This window comes from Lissotriton vulgaris, chromosome 12, assembly GCF_964263255.1.
Source record: "Lissotriton vulgaris chromosome 12, aLisVul1.2, whole genome shotgun sequence".
NCBI lineage: Eukaryota > Metazoa > Chordata > Amphibia > Caudata > Salamandridae > Lissotriton > Lissotriton vulgaris.
In genome coordinates, this window is record NC_141700.1 from 62,171,067 (window position 1) to 62,192,642 (window position 21,576).

General features: G+C 44.3%; 1 protein-coding gene across 2 annotated transcripts in view; it reads left to right on the plus strand.

Moving 5' to 3' along the window:
* Positions 1–21,324, plus strand: part of PIP5K1C (phosphatidylinositol-4-phosphate 5-kinase type 1 gamma) — a 185,991-nt gene extending 164,667 nt beyond the window's left edge. Inside the window, exon 17 of one of the 2 annotated variants that reach the window (XM_086947109.1) lies at positions 15,224–21,324. In XM_086947109.1, coding sequence (XP_086803235.1) covers positions 15,224–15,226 — 3 coding nt within the window. In that variant the 3' untranslated portion in view covers positions 15,227–21,324. The remainder of the gene's footprint in view (positions 1–15,223) is intronic. The other variant, XM_086947108.1, reaches the window with a different exon arrangement.
* Positions 21,325–21,576: the final 252 nt, after the last annotated feature.

Consider the following 21,576-nt stretch of genomic DNA (forward strand, 5'->3'; position numbering starts at 1 on the left):
CGGTTTTGGGGTTTCACCCCTCATCAGCCAGGATAGCTTGACTCTAGTGGCATGAAAAGCACTGGGCCCATGTCTGGGCATACCCGTCTCACTCGGGGTGACAAATGCCAAAAGAACAATTGATGGACAGAATGCATAACAATGTAATACATTCAACCCAGTACTGAGATCTGGGCCTAAATCCATCATTTTTTTGCTTCCCATGCCATTCCAGTTTGAACCCAGCCATATGCAAATCAGTCTCGACCCTGTACCCAATGGGAACAGTCCGCCCGAAGTGCCAGGTCCTCCCTGGACTGGAAACAAGCATCCTAGGACCGCTTTCGGGGTTTCACCCCTCTTCAGCCAAGATAGCTTGACTTCAGTGGCATGGAGAGCGCGGGACCCACGTCTGGGCATACCTGACCCACTCGGGGTGACAAATGCAAAAATAATGTAAAGTGCCTGTGGGCACATAATCAGGGGAATCTTTCTGACTGCATCAAGATTCTGAAGGGAACTGTGCAATAACTGCAGTGGTGGCTAATGAATCAAGATTGGGTCAGAGGCAGATCCCTCACTCTTCCCCAATCAGATCTAACAGTGGTGACAGATGCGTCACTCCTGGGATGGGGCGGCCACCTCGGAGAGGCAGAGATCAGAGGCGTCTGGTCTCTGGTGGAGTCCGGTCTCCATACCAACCTTCTGCCGCTCCTGTCTCATCCTCCTTGTGTGGAGATTGAGCAGAGGCAGTTGACCGCTTTCGACCTTCCACCCGAAGTCTGTGAAGTCATCTTGGCAGCCAGGCGTCCCTCCACTAAATCGGTATACGCCTCTAGAGGAAACAAATTTGTGGCATGGTGCACCGCAAAGGCTGTTGATCCCCTTTCTTCCCCTCTTTCCGAGGTTCTCTTGTACATACTTTCTGTATGCCCAACCCAACCCAGCCCAACTGGGCTCTGCTTTGGGTTCCCTTCAGGGTTATCTTGCAGCTATCGCTGCCTTTCTGAGACTTCCAAATCCGCCTTCCTTGTTCAGGTCTCCCATTGTGAATTGGTTCCTTAAGGGCCTTACTCACTTGTTTCCTCCGTCCTCTTTCATAATGCCCCAGTGGGATTTGAATTTAGTCTTGACTTTTTTTATGTGCGCTCTCTTCGAGCCTCTTTTTAATTGCCCTCTCAGGCTATTTTCTTATTGCCATTACCTCTGCTCGCAGAGTTAGCAAGCTTCAGGCTGTATCTTCCAAACCTCCTTATCTGTCTGTCCATCCGTAAAAAGTGGTGCTTCGTACAAAAGCTTTGTTACTCCCTAAAGTGGCCACATCCTTTCATGTGGGACAATCCATTCCTCTGCCCACATTTTACCCTCCCCGTATCCCCCCAAAGAGGATGAGAGACTCCACCGCTTGGATCTAAAACGTGTGTTGTCTTTCTATCTTGACCATACCAAAGACTTCCAGGTGGATGATCAACTCTTCAATGGGATATTTATTCTTAGGTAAACAACTAATAGTCTCTATCAGATGAACAAGTTACTTACTTTCAGTAACTATGTATCTGGTAGAGACATATATTAGCTGTAGCTTCCTTACCACCACACCCATCCTCCCTGCTCTGCAAACTGATTTCGGGCTGGGCGTAGTTCGCAAAGTAGTGCTACGCGTAGCTACGCGAAGTGCACTACGCGAACTGCGTAGTACCCTGTCCGCACTGTGCAAGATGCTGTTTTCAATGATTGCACAGTGTGGACAAGCATCCGGCACTGTGCAATCATTGAAAACGGCATCTTGCACAGTGCAAGCTGTAGTTTTCTGCCGCTCGAAGAGATTTTTACTCGAGCTGCAGCTGCAGCTTTCTCTACGCGGACTGGTAGTTTCTCATCACGAGCGGACGCGAGCATATGAGACCACTCGCAATGAGAAACCAGACCTCCCCGCGTTGAGAATCTCGCTGGGAGGTTTATTTTCCACACTCGGGATCGGCAACTTGATGTTCTTGATCGCGAATGAGGAAAAAGTCTCGCCAGGATGTCATTTTGCTTGCTCGCGGTCGCCAACTTGACGTTGAGGGTCGCGAGCAAGCAAAAAATGGCTGCTGCGCTACGCGTGTTCGCACTGTGCTATGTGCAGTTCGCGTAGTGCGAAGTTGCGCAAACTTCGTAAACTATGCGAGCGTAGTGCTTTGCCCATAGGAACTCTCCTAAGTCAAGTCAAGTCAGAGAATTTATATAGCGCACTACATACCCAGAGGGTCTCAAGGCGCTTAGAGAGGGGAGGAGGATTACTTGTCAAATATCCACGTTTTAAGTTGCTTTCTGAATGCTAGGTGGTTCTGGGTAAGGCGAAGGTAAGCGGGGAGTGAGTTCCATGTTTTAGCAGCCAGGTATGAGAAGGATCTGCCTCCCATGGTGGTCTTGTTGATGCGAGGTACCGTGGCGAGGGCTTGGCTGGAAGAACGTAGTTGGCGGGAGGGGGTGTAAAAGGACAGTCGCGAGTTGAGGCATTCTGGTCCGATGTCGTAGAGTGATTTGTGTGCGTGGGTTAGCAGTCGGAAAGTGATCCTCTTCTCGACGGGTAGCCAATGGAGGTCTTTAAGGTGACCAGGGATGTGTTCGTTGCGTGGGATGTCTAATATGATCCTGGCTGAGGCGTTTTGGATTCGTTGGAGTTTCTTCTGGAGTTTAGCGGTAGTGCCTGCGTAGAGGGTTTTTCCGTAGTCCAGTCGGCTCGTGACCAGAGCATGGGTGACTGTTTTCCTTGTTTCGGTGGGGATCCAGCGAAATGTTTTTCTGAGCATGCGAAGAATGTTGAAGCAGGAAGAGGATACGGCGCTGACTTGTCTGTTCATTGAGAGTGAAGAATCCAGGATGACGCCTAGGTTCCGTGCGTGGTCTGTCGGGATGGGTGCTTTTCCGAGGGCTTCCGGCCACCAGGAGTCGTCCCAGGCAGAGGGGGATGTACCTAAGATGAGGACTTCTGTTTTGTCTGAGTTCAGTTTCAGACGGCTTTGTTTCATCCATTCGGCAACTTCTTTCATTCCTTCGTGTAGGTTAGTTTTGGCGGTGTTGGGGTCTTTGGTGAGTGATAGGATCAGTTGGGTGTCATCCGCGTAGGAGATGATGTTGAGGTTGTGTTGGCGTGCGATGGCCGCGAGGGGGCTCATGTATACGTTGAAGAGGGTGGGACTGAGTGAGGATCCTTGTGGTACGCCACAGATGACTTCAGTGGCCTCGGACTTGAATGGTGGAAGGCGGACTCTCTGTGTTCTTCCAGTGAGGAAGGAGGTGATCCATTCAAGTGCTTTTCCTTGTATTCCGATGTTTCTGAGGCGCTGTAGAAGGGTGCTATGGCAGACTGTGTCGAAGGCTGCGGAGAGGTCGAGGAGGATGAGGGCGACTGTGTCTCCATTGTCCAGTAGAGTTCGAATGTCGTCTGTTGCTGCGATGAGGGCGGTCTCAGTGCTGTGTTTTGCTCGGAAGCCGGATTGTGAGGAGTCGAGGGATTTGTTGGCTTCGAGGAAGGCGGCGAGCTGGTTGTTGACAGCTTTCTCGATGACTTTGGCCGGGAATGGAAGGAGCGAGATGGGGCGGTAATTTTTGAGTTCGGTGGGGTCCGCTGTGGGTTTTTTCAGAAGGGCGGTGAGTTCAGCGTGTTTCCAGTCTTCCGGGAAGGTGGCGGAGTTGAAGGAGCAGTTGATGACGTTTCGGAGGTGTGGTGCTATGACGGAGTCTGCTTTGTTGAAGATGTGGTGAGGACATGGGTCTGTGGGGGATCCTGAGTGGATGGAATTCATCAGACGGATTGTGTCCTCAATGGAGATTGGGTTCCAGTCGTTAAGGGTGTTCACGGGGGGAGAATGTTCAGCAAATGGTAGGGTGGGTTGGTTTCCGGGTTGGTTGTCGAAGCTGTTGTGGATGTCTGCAATCTTGTTGTGGAAGAATGAGGCTAGGGAGTCGCAGAGGGCTTGAGAGGGGGTGATGTCGTTGGAGTTGGCCGAGGGATTGGAAAATTCCTTGACGATGTTGAAAAGTTCCTTGCTGTTGTGGGCGTTGTTGTCTAGTGGTCTGTGTCTTTCGTGACTCTGCGCTTCTGGGGTTAAGAACTGAAGTCAGCACGCATGGGCTACGCCTATATAGGTCCTGCAACATCATCTCCGCGTCCACGACCAACGCGGAGACTACTGACGCCACGTACCGATGCACAGGGGTACTGCTCTTGAAAATCTCAGGATCCAAACTGACACCTGGGGGATATTCTAAGTTAAAGAATCTACAACTAAAATATGTCTCCACAAGATACATCGTTACCAAAGGTAAGTAACTTGTTGTTCATGTCCAGAGCCAAGATCGACTAGATCTGGGCTGTTGTCTCTGTACAAAACTACTGAGGACATGCTCCTAGTCCTAGAAGAGTTCACAATGATGTTGTTGCCTCCACACCACTATTACAAATGACTGAACAGGTCATTCAATTTGTTCCCCATAATAAAGATGACAAAGACGCGAACAATTTACTCTATCCTCACTACACTGATGCTGCTTTGTATTAACACCTTCGACGTGTTAGTGGCCTTGATACCGCTGGTGTGACTGAGGGACTCTCCATTGGGCACCCCACACACCAAATAAAGCTCTTTCTTTAGAGTGATTGTTCGCAGAGGTTCTAGGATTTTAATTGCCCACTGTAGATGCTAAGGTAAATTTAATCACAGAAACTTTACAGCGAGGTCCTACAACTTTTGTACCATTGCTGTTTGTCAAAGAGGCTCTGTTGGAGGCTTTGATGGAGGCATGATTCAAGCCTCCCACAGAGCTTGTCAGTAAGCAAACGTATTGATAATTGCTGTAGACCTGCCCCGGTGGAACCAGCCTTCTTGACTCTGCATCCGACATTGTAAAGCCTAGTCCTACAGGTTAGCAAGTAAGCAGTAAGATAATAGCTGTCCCACGGGTCTGTCGTTAGGGAGTCAGAGCACCCTTGATACATTGGGAAAGAGTCTTCTCCTCTATCAGGTTTGCTTTTAGGTTCTTTAATGCACTTTACCTTTTAGAATGGTATACAGGCCCACTAGTACGTGACAACAGAGATCTTCACCAATCTATCTGTGGATTTTTGCAACTTGTTTGCTCAGATGGTTCATCATGGACAGGATGGAGAAAAGAACATTTAACTAGCTGTTTTAAATAACTTTGACTGGGTTGACCGTGCTATAGTCACCAGGAGATGTGCAGATGTCCCTGATGGATATGTCATTTAATGGCTCCAGGCTCTTTGGAGAAAAAACAGACTTACCTTGGAGCTTTTTAGGCTTATATCTCCGGCCTGCCAATTTCACCAGCTGTACTGGGAATGTTATGGATACTCTTTAGGCCTTGCCTATTGCCAGAGACAATCTTCTCAACCTGTACTCAAGGCCATGCTGCCCTTTCACAGCTTCAGGAGATGAGGTGGTGGCAGCGGCTAGGTCATTGGGAAGAGCAGTAGTCCTTCTCCTCCTCATCTGCCCTGCTGGAATGCACTTATCTCAAGCCAATGGGTCTTGGATGAATTTCAAAATCGGTATGCCGTCCCTTTTCATGTTCCTCTGGTTTTTGCCCGGACTTCAGCTGAAATATGCTTGCATGCTGTCCAAGAAAGTGACCAAAAGGGCAATAGAGAGGTTGAATGAGAAGGCCTCCTCAGTAATTTATTGGTACTCCTGGTACCTTATTGATGCCCCAAGAAAGGTGATGACTGAGACTGATCCTAGATCTTTGGTTCCCGAACACCTTTCCTCAGAAGGGAAATTCAATATACTGACCAGATTCTTTCTGCTGTAGACGAGGAATTGTATGGTATCCTTGAATTTGCTGGACGTGTATTTTATCTTGCAGAAGCAAGCGGTTCCTGCATTTTGCGGTTCATCATATAATCCACGTGTGGCACTCTGGTGTATACTTTAATTTAAAATATTTTTTTTAATGATCTCCTAAAGACAACATGCTCGTTGGAGATGTAATATTTGTCTCTTTTATTTTAAAGAAAACTATTGTTAAAACAGTTACATCATGAAATGCATTTGGTTACAATGCCCTCTTTATTTCTCCCTCATAAGGAGGAAAATGAAGCAGAAGCAGGAAATGGTGCCCATGTACAATAATACTTAAATTGTAGAACTGACTCCACTCATCAGTGTCAGGCATTTCATTTTTCCTCCTTTGAAGTCAAAAGTCTCTGAATATAGCAGTGCCTTTTATAAGCTTGTTCACTATTCAAAGCATTTTGAGGCAAACATCTGACTTCACTTGTCATCTTAACATTTCCATATTCAATTTTTTTTGCCTGAAATTAGAAAGTTTGTGTTTCTCGCATTTAACAAGAAGAATCTCTCCGCATCTGTCCTCTTCAACCTTCATATCTGCTCTTTTTTTCAATTGTCCCTGCTGGAGTCTCAGGAGGGAAAACCCAATCTATGCGTTTACCTGCCAGATTCTCCTTCATTATAGAGCATGATATATGTCTAGAGATGCCATTGAAGAGCTGGAGGGAACAGAGAAGCAGCTTACCTGAGTTCCAGGCTGAGCCTTTTGTGTAATAAAAAGGAACCTTTTTTCACAAGTTCCTACAAGAGCAAACAGGGGTGTAGTTCCTGCACCTCATAACGTAGCAGAAATCACTAGGACCCCAGTGCATCCCACACAGAAACTATGTGTTTGATGTCCAGTGTTCACTAAGAATGAAAGATAAGAGGAGAAAGAGAGCACAGGTCACTATAATCCGGGCTTGTAGAGCTCGTAAAGGCAGAACTCTGGAACCATTGCCCCTTGTCGAAGCAAGCTTTGTCCTACAAGGAGTAGCCTTAACCAAAATGATACTCCGGATAAAACTAGTCGTCTCAAAATCGATGGCATATGCTCCTCACTGTTCAGAATTCATCCTGTCAAATTTCCCAGTTTGACAATGTGGTTATCTTCCACAAAAGAGTGGCAAAAACTGATACAAGTGGAAGCTTAAGATATGTTTAAGACTTTTTAGAATATACCTCACTTAAGATAGTCAATGCCTGTATTAGCAGAAATTCTGGAATACACCACGGAAGTGTAGTGCTATTTCAGAGGGAGCGTAGGACATTTGAGTCCCCAGACCAGAATCTCATATTTTTGACAGAGGAGCCCTCTGTGGAATCCCTATTTGTTTCGGCCATTACAAGAGGTAAATCCACTCTTCTGACACACAGCAGATGAATGGTAACTCTGGAAAAGGATAGCGCAAACTGTAGCAATGTCACTCTAAGCAGCGTGTTCCACATTCCTCCCTAGCATAACAACTGCTGTTCATTTTGGTATTTCTATTGAGCTTCTTACCCTGATTCATAGTAAACATAACTACCATGGCCTCTACAGTGCTGATGATTGCTACTTGCCTGATGGATCCTTGCTTATTACATTGTTGAACTGTGACTGACTAAATTAGTTTAAAGCTTGATTATCTTGCTCAGTGCTTTGTAGCCTTCAGTGTGTCTATGATGGCACTCCAACACAATACAAGTTTTCATCATATAAACAAAAGTTGCCATTCTCAAAGTAAGAGAGTTATGTTGTATGACAGCTGTGCTCAGAGTCTCCAAGACATAGGCCCTGATTAAAAGTTGGCCAGTTAATTCAGTCCCATGCGTACACCCCTGTTTATGCATAGGATGGAATTTAGAAATTGGTTTTATATAACGCATCCGATAATTATCAGATACATTAAATAACCCAACATTTGTTACAGTTGCCGAAATGTAACAGGGGAAATGTGTACGATATTTACAGCACCATGCAGATTTTATTGTGTTAAACACCAAAATCCACAAGTTAATTACCAATAACTCGTAATCGGTGCTATTTATCGCACCTAATAAATAACAAACCCCAGGATATCTGTATTTACCCGATGCAATAAATAGTACCTGTACTGTAAACACGCCCTTAATTTGTTTAATATGTTTGCATGTCTCTGAACTTGAACAGCTGGAGGCACTTTGGGTAGAGTAGGATTGTAACTGGGTTTCTTTATCTGTAGCCTTGCAGATTGTTTTAATGCTGCCTCTTAAATGTAGTGGTTTCCAAAGCGACCGGACTATCTGATCGATCATATAAAACTGTCTCTTCTTTATTGGATGGAGTGTTTCTGTGATGCATCAAATCAGCTGCTCTTGCGGTCTTTTATTCAGAGGTTCACTTCAGCTCCTTCACAGGTGCCTTACGTTGAACAAGACCATCAAGAATGATTTACTCCTATTGCTGTTTTTCGAGGCTAATGCTTGTAACTTTATTGTGCCCGATATAACATGCAGATGTACTAATGGAAGTAACTTGAGTTAACAAAGGAAAACCTGGATTAGTGGTTTGGATGATAGTAAACCGAACAGCTTGTAGTGATTGAGCTGTAGCGGTCTCATCACTTGTATCATCTTTCCGCTATTGGCTAAATAAACATTAAAGTGATGACTGTTTTTTTTGGAGTATCCATGTCTCTCCTTCGTCCCACCCGTTATCCTTCATCCCTTCCCATAATGTGATTGTTTTGCTATCCATTGAGGGTTTGAGCTATTTTCTGTGAATGGATCTTTTACTGGCTATGGTGTACAATCATTTTTTTTTTTTTTTGAAAACCTTTATTGCACAATTTCGGCAAACAGTTACGGGCCTACAACCACCTGGCCGGCCTCGGCTACGACTTAAAGCACATTAGCAAATTTACGCCAACTCAATAGCACATCGATATAATTAGCAAGCATAGCAAGGTACACTATAACCAGAGCGTCTATTGAGTAACAGGAGGAATTAAGGTTAATTTTTAAAATATATAGAATGTAAAGGATCAACAGCCGAACAATCTAGCAGGGAGTACCGAGTGGGCAAGGCTTATAACAGAGCAGTCGGACAGCAAACGTTTTCAGAATATTGGTGCAAAGGCTATCAGTAAGTAGGCAAAAAACCATGTAAGCAACACACCAGCCATCGTCCATCCCGGCACAATAGGCAACCCCGATACCTCCCACAGGACCGCAGGAAGCGGAGAACAGCGAGGGCATCCCACTAACCCAGCATATCGATCCAAAGGAAATAAGAAAGAGAAAGACAAAGAAAAGAAGACACAAAAGAGAGAAAGGAGGAGAAAAGGTCCATAGTAACTAAGGAAAACAAAACAAGAACCCCAACCCCCAACCCCCCACCCTGCACCCCTGCAGAAGCTACGGCCTATCCCCCCCTAGCAGCGTGCCTGTCGCCCTCAAAACGAACCCGAAATGTAGAAAGAAGACATAAGCAAGATAAGGCCATAGAGCAAAGAATAAGGAAACCCAAAATCCCCACCGCACCAGCCCCCCACCCTGCACGTCGAAGAGGCTACGGCCCACCCCCCAACTAACGTGCCCGTCCCCCCAAAGAGTCCCAATGATAGGGAAGAAACGGGGGAAAATCATGAATACCAAATGCCCCCCCTACCCCCCTTACACATAGTAGCTCAGGTTCGAACACAAAAAGACCCACAGATCACCAAACAATAAATGCGGCATATCGCAGATCAGAAAAGCGTCCTTAGCTCATTAGCAAACCGGGTATCCATCCTGCAAACCAAGGAAGAAAAGTTCACCCCTGGCCCACCTTGACCCTGCCGTCAATGCGCAGCCACTGATATTTAGCAACGCAGTTCAACTCCAGACAGTCAGGATAGTCAGGCAAACAAAGCAGAACCAACTTCTTGGGAAACTCCAACAGCAGGGGGCCGAGAAGACCACCATTCCAAACGCGGTGGCGCTGCAGGAAGGAACCGTGCCAAATTCCCAAGTCACGACACAGTACAAGCAGCGTGGAGTGGACGGGCAAAGAAGCAGCGTGAAGAAGACAATCCATCTGCTCGCCAGTGTCGGGCCCCAATGTCTCATGCACACAGTCAGTCGACCTAAACGCGTCCCTAACACTAGGCAGGGCCCCCCGCAGAGCCATCTGTAGGCATTCGTCAGGTACATCCAGTGCCAGTGGGAAATCACTAGTGGCAGCACTCTCCCTTGGACCGTCGAAGTCCTCAGCAGTCGATAGAGCAGGAATGGCGTCCAGTTTACGCCCGAGTTTCCTGCCCTCCCTCATCCAGGCAAGGCGGAGGGATCCCAGGGCAGCAACAAGGTCCCGAACCGTGGGTTCCATAGCGCACGGCCGGCACAGACTCACTTGTACTCAATATAGCGTCCGCCTCAGCCGGCGTCAGCAGGTCACACAATCGCGCCCGGTCTATGAGCTAGTGATAAAGGTAACATACGGGTAGCCACCACACTATGTAAACACTGGTGATCCACTGTACCGCAATGGCCGCAATCATGCCACTCTGTCCGTGGGCGCCTGATAGGAGGCGCATGCAGTAGTCGCACTGAGCTGTGTGGGGTCACATCACCACGGGCAGTTCCGCCAGCCGCATACCAGTTTGCCGATATTCATGGCACCGGGGTCCGCAAAAGAAACACAGGTCCGCCCCAGTGTGTGCAGCGTTACACCCGACCCAAAATGGCGCCCCTCCGTCCGTCCAGCCGGTCCAAACAAGCAGCCCAAGAACAAAGGAACCGACTTACTGGCCGATGATGCAAAATCACCTAATGCGGCCGTATCCTCGGCAGCGCAGGTCAAGCACAGCCGCCTGAGCAGTATAAATGCTGCCTCCCGCGATGATGAGCGACGGGTGTCCCGGCCTGCAGAGCCGCGTACTCGAGTGAACCCAGCCACCGGCATCAACTTCCGTCCCCTCGGACAGTGGACGGGCTCAGTCTCGGTCTGGGCGAAGAGGATCGGGAAGGAGGGTTACCGGGCCCATCCAGACTCGGGAGTTGCAGCAAACGAATCCTCAAGTCTTCCGACGCCGCAGCAGGTCGGCCCCGAGCTTGTGCAAGCGGGGGAAGGCAGGATAGTGAAAGGATTAATGCCGTGGCGAGCGGAGCTCGCAAACTAAGCGGCCATCTCGCTTCGCGCTCGGCCACGCCCCCCTACAATCATTTTTTTAATGGGCAGTGGAGTTACAGTTTCACTATTACATTAATCTAGATGTTAACAAACTGTAACTTGAATATCCAATTATTAGTAATTTTGCCAAAACACGGATGTAAGTTTGTTTTGCTACTTTCCTTTAAATATTTGAGAAGCTGGTTTGATAAATAGTGTACACTTATGTAAGTGTAGCACCCTGCACTAATCCAGACGACCCTTATGGGGATTTTAGTGGTCTTCGATAACCTGAGAAAACTCAAGTGGTAGCTGTGGAGAGCAGCCTTCAGGCTTAGTCCTAAAGGAGTGTAAAGCAGCTTTTTTTTTTTACCAGAGTGTAATATTGTTGGTACAGATTAAGTGAAAAAGAACCACACAGTGTATTAATAAAAATATGTATTTATTATAAGACACTAACACATAGACCTGTATCTCTTACCAGGAGATACACACAATGCTCACAAAACTTTGTAAAGAAAACAGGTAAGTAGCACGGAATACGCAGTGGTCGCCAGAGGGAGACCCAACCATATACTAAATTAGTGGTATATGAACCACCACCCAAGCCAAGACTTTACCGAGAAGACGTAGAAGTGCTGGGGACCCAATGCACCACCCGAGGTATGAAACCAGGAACCCCACGGAGGCCGTTGGCAGAGTGGGAATACGACTGCATTTTCAATTCAATTTAAGTCAATGAGTAATTTGTGGTTGCAATTTTAAAGAAAATTGACTTTTCTCAGTGGACCCTGAAGGAACCCCGTGAAAGACAGAAGGTTGAAGAGCCACCCCACCTGTGGATACCCTAGTAACAAGACAACCTACACCAGGGAAGCCTGGTGCATAGGTGCAAAGTGGTGTCGGAAACCAACGTCAAATTCAGTGGAGAACTTCAGGAAGATGCTGCTGGCGAAGAAGTGGAAAGTGTCCGGTGGAATCCAAACCTGGCTTCAAGAAGAGTAGAACATGCAAGCAGGGTTGTTGTCCAGCGGGAGCACCAACAGGCCTTGGCAACGGTAACACATGGCAGAGGATGAAAAAGGTACGGTGTCGAGACCAGCAAGGTCCTAGAGGCTCACTAAGTGCAAGTGAATCAGAGTAGGCCCCAAGCAAACATGGGAGCCCACTGAAGTTGAAGAAGACCCTTCGACAGGGCCCGAAGATCTCTGGAAACGAGTCGCCCAGCCTTAGCAACGGCCGACTAACGTGGTGCACAAGGATGTGGTTCCGGTTGTGTCGATGAGGGATATTGGCTGCAGACTCTGTCTGTAGACAGTGCAGGCTTTGAGGACGGTGTAGGACCGTCCCCTGTGTTATCGATCCAGTGGAAGACCAGGATCAGCAATCGGTCAGCTGTGTTGTGGTGCCTGCCGATGCAGGGAGCGACTGCTTCACTCCAAGAGAAATTTCTTTGGGTGTCTTTGGATGTCCACTGGACCTGGAAAGGGCCTGTATGGTTTACGGACACTGATGGTGCAACAGGCTTGCGGAACAAAGAGATCAGGAGGAGACCAGTCTTCACAGTTGCAGTCTCGGTTCCAAGGCGAAGTCCGATGCAGTCAGTCAGACGCCTTCTACGCGACTCAGTCAGGATATCCAGAGGGTTAGGAAGACTCAGAGCTTGATCTGAATCTAATCCCACAACAAATCTAGAGACCCACCTACAGGTAAGCCCTTAAGTACCCTAAGGAAAGGTTATGGACGATTCAGCGTTACCTCCCAGGGAAGGGGTCGGACAGTGGGGAGTATACTCCCATATCCTTTGTGCAGTTTCGTGATCGAGCGGGAGCCAGTGGCTCCCTGAGCTGGTTTAAACTGGTCTATGCAAGGATGGCACCAAATGTGCCCTTCAAGCAGACTGACTAGTGCTGGCAAGGGCTCCCACCCGGCCCCAATACACTAAACCGTATTTGGGAGGTGGTCACACCTCCCCGTAACAGGATATCTATTGTCCTGCCTTCCCCTGCTCGAGCTTGGCTCAGCAGCAAGAGGGCAAAAACAGGTCTCAGGTCGGCAGCAGCCCTAGCTTGCTGTCCGATCCTGGAAGACTGGTACCAGGAGCACTTAGGGCCTCCTCCTGGAGGAGCTTTACAGTGCATGGAATCATACCTCCCACAATGTAATTAGGGTGTGGGGATATGATTCCAACATGTTTGATACCAAACATGACAGGGGTTGTTACAGCCAGTTTAGTGATGGTCATCGCGTAATGACGCATGGGCACTCTGTATCTTAATGGCCGATGCACTTACAACCCGGGAGAATGGACTCTAATTCAAACAAAAACTGTAAAGTGCATGATTTATAAGCAACTACAGCATACAGAGTTTGACACACAAACATTAGGTGAATACTGTTGCTGCAGAGGAGTGCCCGAAGGACTGCTTCTGCTCTTGCTGTGGCAGAACTAAGCAGACGATGTAAGCATAAGCGTAAAAAAATACCTTCATTTTGGTGTCATTATCGCAGGAAGCGTTACTAGAACAGGAACTGCTACAAATTGTGTGTGTATATATATTTACGGCTGATAAATTCCATTTTTAGCTTTTATCTTTTTACACTGTTTACCTATATAAGAACTGGTATGTGACCACACTAGGATTGCATATGATTAAGAGTTCTGATGAGTCGAAACATGTTATGCATGCTTTATCTACTGCTGGGAATAAAAGACTGTCACTACGATCAGCCGTAGGGCGTGTTTTCACGCCATAGAGAGTGGAGTGCGTGTTTCTTTGGAGATATATATCCTAGTGGTGGTCGCCACTGTGAAGTTATAATTGGGATCAATGCTTTTTTTTCTGTTGTTAATAACTTTGGCCTCATGTAACGAATTGCTGCAAAAGTTCCAAAAAAGTGCTACTTTTTATCTACTTTGAGCATGGAAAGTTTCTGGATGGTCCGTCAGGCGGAGGCAGAGTAAAAAGGTGGGGGTCCTAAAATACTTTTTCCCTATTAATTTTTTCATAGGTCTTTAAATAACACTACAACCCAAACTGCTAAACGGATTTACACCAAATTTGGTAAAAAGTTAGATTTTGATCCAGAAAGAGTACTTTGTGAGTTTTGGTGTAAATCCCATTCAGTAGTTTTGGAGACATCAAGAAAAAAACGTGTTTATATCTTGCCACTGAGGATTCGCGTAGCTAACATATCTCAAACTAGGACCTGATTGGCTGCCACCACCTCAAACTGGAAGTGGTGGCAGCCACTTTAGAACTCTGAACGCAGTCCTGAGTCCTTAAAGAAATGTAAATAAGACCTAAGTGGAGGGAAGGGAAGGTGTACCCTAACCCCCTAGACTTGGTGGTGGGGTCCTACGGAATCACACCTGGGGCCCAAATTTTTTTAAATATTTTTTTATTTTACATTTTGCTGGAGGATCTGCAGGAACATTTTAGAGAAAGAAGCACAGGCTCCCACACTTTTTATAAAAACCCCCGTGGTGGACCAGGTCCCAGTGGGATGACACATGGTTATTTTTATTGGTAACCTGGTGCTTCCCCCCCAGGCTATTTTCTTTACATTAAAAAAACCTAGAAATTCACTGAAAAAGACAAGGATTGAAGTAATGTTGTAAGTAGGTGAAATGTTTAGTAGCAAGGTAACGTTTTAAACTCTAAAAACCACAGAAATTCAGCAGTTATAGTTATTTCAAGTAACTAGAACTCGTGCCCTAAGGCAACTATAACTCGGGCCCTCACCATGCATGGCTAATTACCCCTACATATTACATCACTCACAACATCTTCTTTGACATCTCTGATGATATCTGTACAACATTTGCAATAAAATTCTTTATAAGAAAACTGTGCATGGTGAGGGCACAAGTTTATATTTAGTTACCTAAGGGCACGAGTTACGGTTATTTGAGAAAACTATAGCTATAACTGGTGAATTTATGTGGTCTTTAGAGTTTAAAGCGTTACGTAGTTCAAACATGGTGCACTTGGACTTTCATAAGAGTCCACTGGGTCAATGGTATTGTTCGTTTTTAATTTGACTGAGTAATCAAAACACAGCTCATTATTAATCTGTTGGCAGATATTTTGTTTAGTTTATCTTCTATTCTGAGGCATCAGGTTGTGTTTTCCAAACTATAACACAATGAAATGAAAGAGAAAAATACTGCTGGAATGAGGATAATTGTTTTCTTTGTTTAAAAAATTGTGTGACTATTGTTGCAAGCTACTATTTCAGTCGTGGCATTCTACGTTCTAATGGGTTTCTCACTTTCTCTGTCATCCCAAAGTAAATTCTATGCAGATTCCTGTTTCAAGTAACCGGAGGTGTATCTGAAGCTGCTGCATTCCACCTTGTTATCCTTGACGATGGCGGTACTGATGAGCTGTATTTGTTAAACTTTTGGATGAGGATAAATGTTGCCGAACAGGCTGGTGGCCTGCACGATAAGCTTTCACATGGAGTACAACTTTTGGGTTTGTCGACAGGAAAGTGTATGTAGACATGGATGAGCGTTGACTTTCCCAGCAGTTTGGGCCCTTTTGGGGACTCTACTGAATTCCAGCTCTCGCTGTGAGTTTCTCCCTGAACCCATGTCTTACTGTGAATCATTTCCTTTATTTATTTGCATTATTGGCACATGCACAGACATGCTTTTTTGTGTTATTTCTTAATTTTTTTGTTTGTGTTCTGTAACTGCACTTTGCAAGGGTGTTAAACCGTGCTTTGCAAGTTAAGGCAAAACCTTGCAGTTTTAGGTTTGACACTTAAGGGCGTTTTTGGGAGTGGAAAGAAGACTTCGAATGGGGACTGTGGTTGCAGGACCTTGACATTGTGGTACTGCTGTGCAGTGCGACAGAGTAAATTTATTCCAACCATCCTACCTATTTGGTCATTAAAAGTCAACTGCTAAAGACACATCAAGGAGCAACTGATCTTCCTACCTTAGAGACCACATACAGGCACAGAACAATGATGTATTACTTCGACCCATCAGGGACAACTCTTCCTGTGTGTGACTACCACATGACAAAGAGGATGCTATGAGTGTGGTTGCTTTACTTAAATAGAAACATTCCGCCAAGCATAACTCTTCATGCGACTGTTTCCTTCAGTCAGAGGCCTGATTCCACGCTTGTTCCTTCGATGTGGAATTGAGGCATTGTACATCTGGTGAAATGAGAGGGGATGGAGTAAGTTCAGGGCCGAGAGGGAATGTTATTTATACTTCTGAGATATTACTGCTCACTCACAGATTTCATTTGCAGTAGTGAGTTCACTTTAAATTAATCAAACAAATTGTGTCCATCATATTTGTTTTGTCCCTAGATACATTTTTTTCATGATGCTTTTCTTCCCACTCTGACCTGCTTTTGCTAGTTGAATCGTCAGATCCCGGGTTGTCTGTCTACATATTGTGCCAGTGAGCCACGTTGATATTGATTGTGGAATATTTGGCCAGTGAATGTCCTATTTTTCCTGTTGATTTGGGTTTTCAGAATTCGAAGTACAGGTTAGGTCTTTCTTGAGGCCTAGCGGGGAAGGAAGATTGGCAATGGTCATATTGTGGTCAGGACAATGATGCGGCGTGTAGGGGTATGAATCCAATATCCACACTGATGTAGGAGTGTGATTGTTCCTAAAAGGGAGACCACCTTGCTTTTCAGCAGCTAGCCAAAAGGCAGTGTCTCATGTTAGCTAGAAATCATTGCCAGGCATAGTGAAGAAAGTGTCAACATAGGCACCTAGGCACAGGCCTGAAATATTCTCGGTCTCAATAAGAGAACTGGCAGATTAGAAAGTGGCCTATCAGTAATTTCTCCTTCCTCTGCAAACTTTGCAGGTCTTAGCCAAAAGAACTCTTCATCTTCACATTTTTCATTTTCTCCTTCACATGGTTTTTCAAAGCCATATAGTGTGGAGTTTGATGGTGTATATCATACTAGCTCAGGAAGTACTCATATGAGATGTCTGTGGTATACATGCTTTTCATGATCTAAACAGGAAGTTACAAAGCTCTGAAAATGATAGTTACGTGTACTTCTATAGTACCATCTAGACTGTGCATGAACATGAAATAACCTGAAGAGCTTTGAGGTGGATCAGCTACGTGACTGGCAAGCTACATAGCTTGCGGGCTTCTGCTGATTGTTTTTGATCAAAATTTGATCGTTAATTAGCATTTTTATGTTTTGTGTATGTTTCAGAATATTTCTTCTATTTGATTTTGACTGTAGTATTGGTTTGTGATTTTAGTCCTTCATATGTAGTTTTTTGCCATTTGAATATGAAGATAGTTTTTATTTTCAGAAACAAAGTTCTAAGACCTTGAATTAGCCTTGTCTTTATTTTATGCATTTGGGTTTCATATACCCATTTTGATTTTAAACCATTTTACATGAAGCTGATACCAAGTAATATTGTAGTGCTGAATCAAGGTCTCAAGTTGCTTCCAAAGTCATTGGGTTGGCCAGTTCTTGCCTAGAAAGTTTCTGATTGATTCTAATATGTATATTGTTTTGTTCAGTAATTTTATCCAAACAAGGCCGCTTTGTCATACAAGTATGAATGGGAATTGTTCTGTATCTCATATATTTCACAGGTTGGTTCTCGTGATATGTTTGACCGTTGAGTAATTCGCAGGTTTAATAGTGAACATTATGATACATTTTTGAAGCGCTATTGTATCGTGTTTACCATTTCCTATGCTGTGAATCTTCTGAAAATCAGTTTTCAATTTCAGGCTTCTTCAAAGAAACCTGAAACTAGACCACATCTACATAGTCCTTTGTTAACTGCATGTGAGCAACTGGTTTAGCTGACACCGGCCATTCTGCTGTTAGAAAATGAGCAATAAGCATCTGATCCAGTGTCTGACCAACCAACACTTTCCTTTTTAGTGCGTCAACAGCACTGCTAGCTTATGAAGATGAAGAGTATAGTTCAGGTGCACTCCTAAATTAATGTTGAAATACCGCATTCGGACGTGCTACAGAATTGTCAACAATGAACCAAAAGACAGAAAGAAAGTGAAAAATATTTTTTGATGCTCTTAGGTGCAAGGTCATTTCATTCTAAGTTGCACAGAAGGCTGGGAGGTTGACCTGCAACTATTTATTTTAGTGCCTAGAGTAGATTGTCAGACTCTCTACTATAGAGCCTGCGTCTTCGGCTGGAGTTGAAGAGCCCTGCTGCTAAAGTTTCTTAACTTTTCTGAAAGGTCTGAGTCATGAAAATAGCCAGTTACACACAGACTTGATAAACATCAATTGATCACTCCAATGCAACATTTCCACTAAGAGAATTACAGAGTCACCGTTTCTTTTTCCAGTAAAGCATTTTCTTTCCAGAGGTGAAGCTTCACTAACACTACACATCCACATTTGATTTTTTTTCTACTCAGTCTTGATGTTTGCCAAATATGTTCTTGGCTTGATGGCAGTTATATCCAGTACTTTTTGCTGCGAGAGTGGTTGCACTGTGAAGTTCCTTACAGATTTTGTGGACATTCAAAATGGGGGTCCTTGACAAAAGATTGGCCTTCGGTGAATAAGGTCACCTATCTGGGTGCCTATGAGTATCGTGTTAATTCTGTAGGGCAGGCTGAGCATGGTTTATGTGTTTTTTTAACATCCTGCTCCGCTTGATGTACCAACAAGTGCACAAACTGCTGTTAGCCATCATAGGCTGACCCGAAAAGGAAATGTAAGGAAAATAATGAAATTGTAGGAATGTGATAGTGTCTTTCCTCTTCACAGCATTCTGCAGCAGTATTTCAGCACCTGGGAGCTTGCAGGTGACATTGCATTTTGAAAATTAACTTTGAACTAGTCCGGAAGTTTCTCTTTATATGTTCTAGAATTTTAGTTATATACACATGTGGTAACTTAAGTGCACCTTCCTTCCCAGAATTTTTCTTAGATACTGTTTGTAACCAATAAGTTGATACTTTGGGCCAGCTGTTGGGTATGGATGGTCTCAGGGGTAACTGATGCAAGCACCCATGCAATATGTCATTGAATTTTTAAATGGATGTGTATAGCTTTCTACTGGTCATTGACTGTTGAGTATGGTGTCTTCCGAGGCACTGTCCTATTTTCTTTTGACCAGGAGGCGTCATGCAAACATGCAGGTAGACTTCTACTGTTATGCTGGGATTAATCTTTTACAAATTAAGTCTTGTGCCTGCAATGCAATTTAGACCATGAGTGATAAATAACTGGTTTGTTTTATATGGTGGCGATCAACAAAGAGAAGCCTATCCATTGCTATGGACCACCGTTTGCCGCGGAAACTTGTCCTTGGGTAAAGAGCATGTTGTTACAGCAGCAATATTACCACTTAATGGTAATGATGCGGTAGGCCTGGTCAGATTGATCATTGAGAAGAATGTTTGTTTTCATTTAAACAGTGTTTTACTGCACATTGATGTATTTTATTTAAATAAAGGATACCCTTTTTCAGTGTTCTATATTATGCCTAGTTGCAAGCATTAGCTCTGGACCTCGATTTTTCTCTTTTCATGACCAAATCGCACAGTCTGAAATTGGAAGAATACTTCAGCTTGCTTGATGAGATCAACTTGACAGCAGTGCTTTCTTCATTGTGGTCTTGTGTAAGCAGGTAGGGTTAAATTTGTGAAACTTTGTGGTTTGCAATCTTAGTATCTTTGATTGATTGGTATATATACAATATGGCATAATCGTAGACCAATATGTATTGATTAATAAGATACAAGTTCCTTTCAAGGTTGGCTGTGTATTAATATGTGAGCTACTGGCGTCCAACAGGGGCTTCGATGTTAGCGGGTTAGGGCACCTCTTGTTGCGGCAAAAAGAGGATAAGATTCAGTTTGTATACTATCATGGGTAGGTCTCCAGAACTGGGAAAATACATCTTTTGGTGTTCTTACTTGTAATGTCTTGTTTAATTTGAATTTTTGGAATAATCATTGCATAGCAAGTTCCTTCTTCCATGCTTGAAGTCGTTGCCAAGAGTTTAAAGGATAATGTTTGGTTTTCACTGCACATCCTTTGGAACCATTGCCTTGTTATTTTGAAGCATTCTGTCAAAGTGTGTCGTTTCAAACGAGGGTGTGTGAAAGGCACCCACGCATTTTATCTCCCACACATTTTATCTCCCACTAGTGAGAGATTCATCTTACTGAGTTAGTAGTTTGGTCTTAGCGGCACTGGAGGAACCTTATCTAAAGGTCTTAGGATGTCCAGGTATGTGACTCGTTGATGGACACTGGGTCGACAGTCCTTGACAGTAGGTATCTAGGAAGAAAAAACAATACTTTGTGTTCAGATGACTCCCACTTCACTCACAGTCAAGCACTTTATTGGAGTGGCAGGAAAGAAAAATACTTGGCCTGACTGGATCGATTGCAAGTTCTCAGTTAGAACCACGTTACATTGTCATATGGTAGTTTAGACACTGTATTGCCTTTCTCTACCTTACCTGTGTTTCATACAAAGTATTATTTAAGGAGTTTATGTTGTATTATTTTATTTCTAGTGAAATGAAAAGTTATTCCAATTCATAAGTATTGCTAATGTGTTCATTGTTTCTTTCCAATGACCACTTGCAGTTATTCGGAGAATGTCTGCTGTAATGTTACTCGTTCTTGAGCTGTATAGTGAGCCTACAATTGTACTTTAGTCTTTGATGTAAAAAAGACAAAAGATTTAAATAACTATTTATAATGTTCAGTGAACTCATTGCCTTACCCGGAGTCTAAGACAATTTTCCCTATATTCCCATGTGTAATTTTGTATATAACATGTGAGCTGCTCTTTTTCCTTTATGCTTTAATTCCTCATCACCCCCATCTCGTTCAGTCACCTCCAAGTACATTTGCAGTTGCAGAAAGCGTGAACCTATTCAAATTACTGTACTTGCTACATCGAAGAATTTGCTGTGAGCATTGTCATCCTATTTTACAAGCTATTGTCTCCTTAATTATTATGATGCAATACTTTCCTACAATTAAATATCTTGTGCTAGAGTTCATGAAATGCCATTGGGTAAATCAGGATTTCATCAGAAACCTGAATTCCCATAACCATGCAGCACTTGAGTTTATTTACCTATCATGTCCTACATTGTGGACCTACAAACCCATGTGTGTCTTAAACTGTTTTTAAAGCGGGTTACAATTCTTTTTCCGCCATCCCAATATTTGACAATCTGAGTGTTTGATTTCTCCCACACCCCATTTTTTCTACCTAGGGAAGTGATGTTTGTGGATCAAGAACTGTATGACTTTGGTGTACCCGTGCTGACCAGTACAATGACTTGTACTCCAAGTTTGCCTCACGCCTGTTCCTCATGTCCATTTTGAAAATGACATGTTACATAAATAGAATAATAAAGTATTAAACACTGTCTTCTCTGTGTTTTGCCTTAATTTTTAGCCTTGAAGTAAATGTGTACTGCACCAGAGAATCATTACTGAGTAAGGTGGACACCTTAAAGACTTACATGTGGTATCTAGAAGAACCACTCATTAAATGTTTATATATCTAGTCTACATCCAGAATCACAAAGTATAATATGCTATTCATTAATACTGTTGAATGTGGGTAGGGGCCAAGAGTTGCAGCGGGAAAGCCTCAAGTGGGTCATTTTGCCCGCCAC